At 39.5% G+C, this 1,062-nt stretch overlaps 1 protein-coding gene across 1 annotated transcript in view; it reads left to right on the plus strand.

The window, feature by feature from the left end:
- The window catches only part of LOC107568819 (opsin-VA-like), a 35,103-nt gene extending 34,312 nt beyond the window's left edge, over window positions 1–791 (plus strand). Inside the window, exon 6 of the mRNA XM_016254810.1 lies at window positions 777–791. Coding sequence (XP_016110296.1) covers window positions 777–791 — 15 coding nt within the window. The remainder of the gene's footprint in view (window positions 1–776) is intronic.
- The last annotated feature ends 271 nt before the right edge of the window (window positions 792–1,062 follow it).

The raw sequence follows: 1,062 nt of genomic DNA on the forward strand, positions 1-1,062 counted from the left end.
TTTCAAACCCCCCCCCCCCCCCCAGAAATAAACAGTATTCCAGGAGGTAAAAAAAGCAGAAGATTGCACACAAATTATTTATTAAAATGCTTTAAAAAGTGTCTAAATCTACATTTTGGTGTCTAAAATATCATTAATATTCAGTAATATCGATTCAGCTGCACTGACACTATCAAATGTGAACAAAACTTGAACTAAACTGAGCTGGATTGGATAAATAACACTAACTTTAGTGACATTAACCTGCATCGAGTTGAATAATGACACTGTAGAGCTGCTTAGCTGGAACTGAAGTTGTATCATAATAGATGTATTTTACAGTTGCACTGGTCTGACATTAACACTTATGAAGTGACTGTGATTTGTGCTGAAATGAGCTGCTGAGGTAATTGAGATGACGCTACAGATGCTGTAGAAGGCGTTTAACTCGGACTGAACTCTTCAAAGGCGCTCAGCTCAGATTTATTTCTCCTCTTCACACTGGAGAAAACAGCAGACGGTTCTGGATGGTGACACGCAGAATAAGAGCTTTAAATATTAATGCACAGAACACTTGCACCATGGTACTGCTATGTTTTTGGACACATATCATGAGAGCAGCATGTAAGAACTAGCTCATATTGTTAACTGGATCAAATGAGGTCATTACAGTAACGAGCTCAAGTGCCTTCATCATTTTACCTTAATAACAGTTCCAATCAGTCATTTTTAATGGTAGTTATAATTAATTCCAAATATAAGAGCTTTGAGTCTTTTTGTTCTCTTATTCTCTATAGTTCTCTGGCTCCTGATTGGCTGATTAGTCTGACGCGATGCTGGAAGAGATGATTCATGTGGAGGATGTCGAGTGGTTCCTGCCTGCTCCAGTTTCCAGAACTGACCTTCAGTGATCAGACGCACCATTTAAATCTGCTGGAGCACAAAACTGCTGAACAAAATCCCACAGACGTGCATCACACTAGACTACTGAAACTACACAGCAACAGCAAACAACACCCTAGCAACAACACAGCAACCTCACAAAACATCCTAGCAACATCCTAATGACACAGAACATCACAG

This window comes from Sinocyclocheilus grahami, unplaced genomic scaffold, assembly GCF_001515645.1.
Source record: "Sinocyclocheilus grahami isolate Dianchi unplaced genomic scaffold, SAMN03320097.WGS_v1.1 scaffold1284.1, whole genome shotgun sequence".
In the NCBI taxonomy this organism is placed as follows: domain Eukaryota; kingdom Metazoa; phylum Chordata; class Actinopteri; order Cypriniformes; family Cyprinidae; genus Sinocyclocheilus; species Sinocyclocheilus grahami.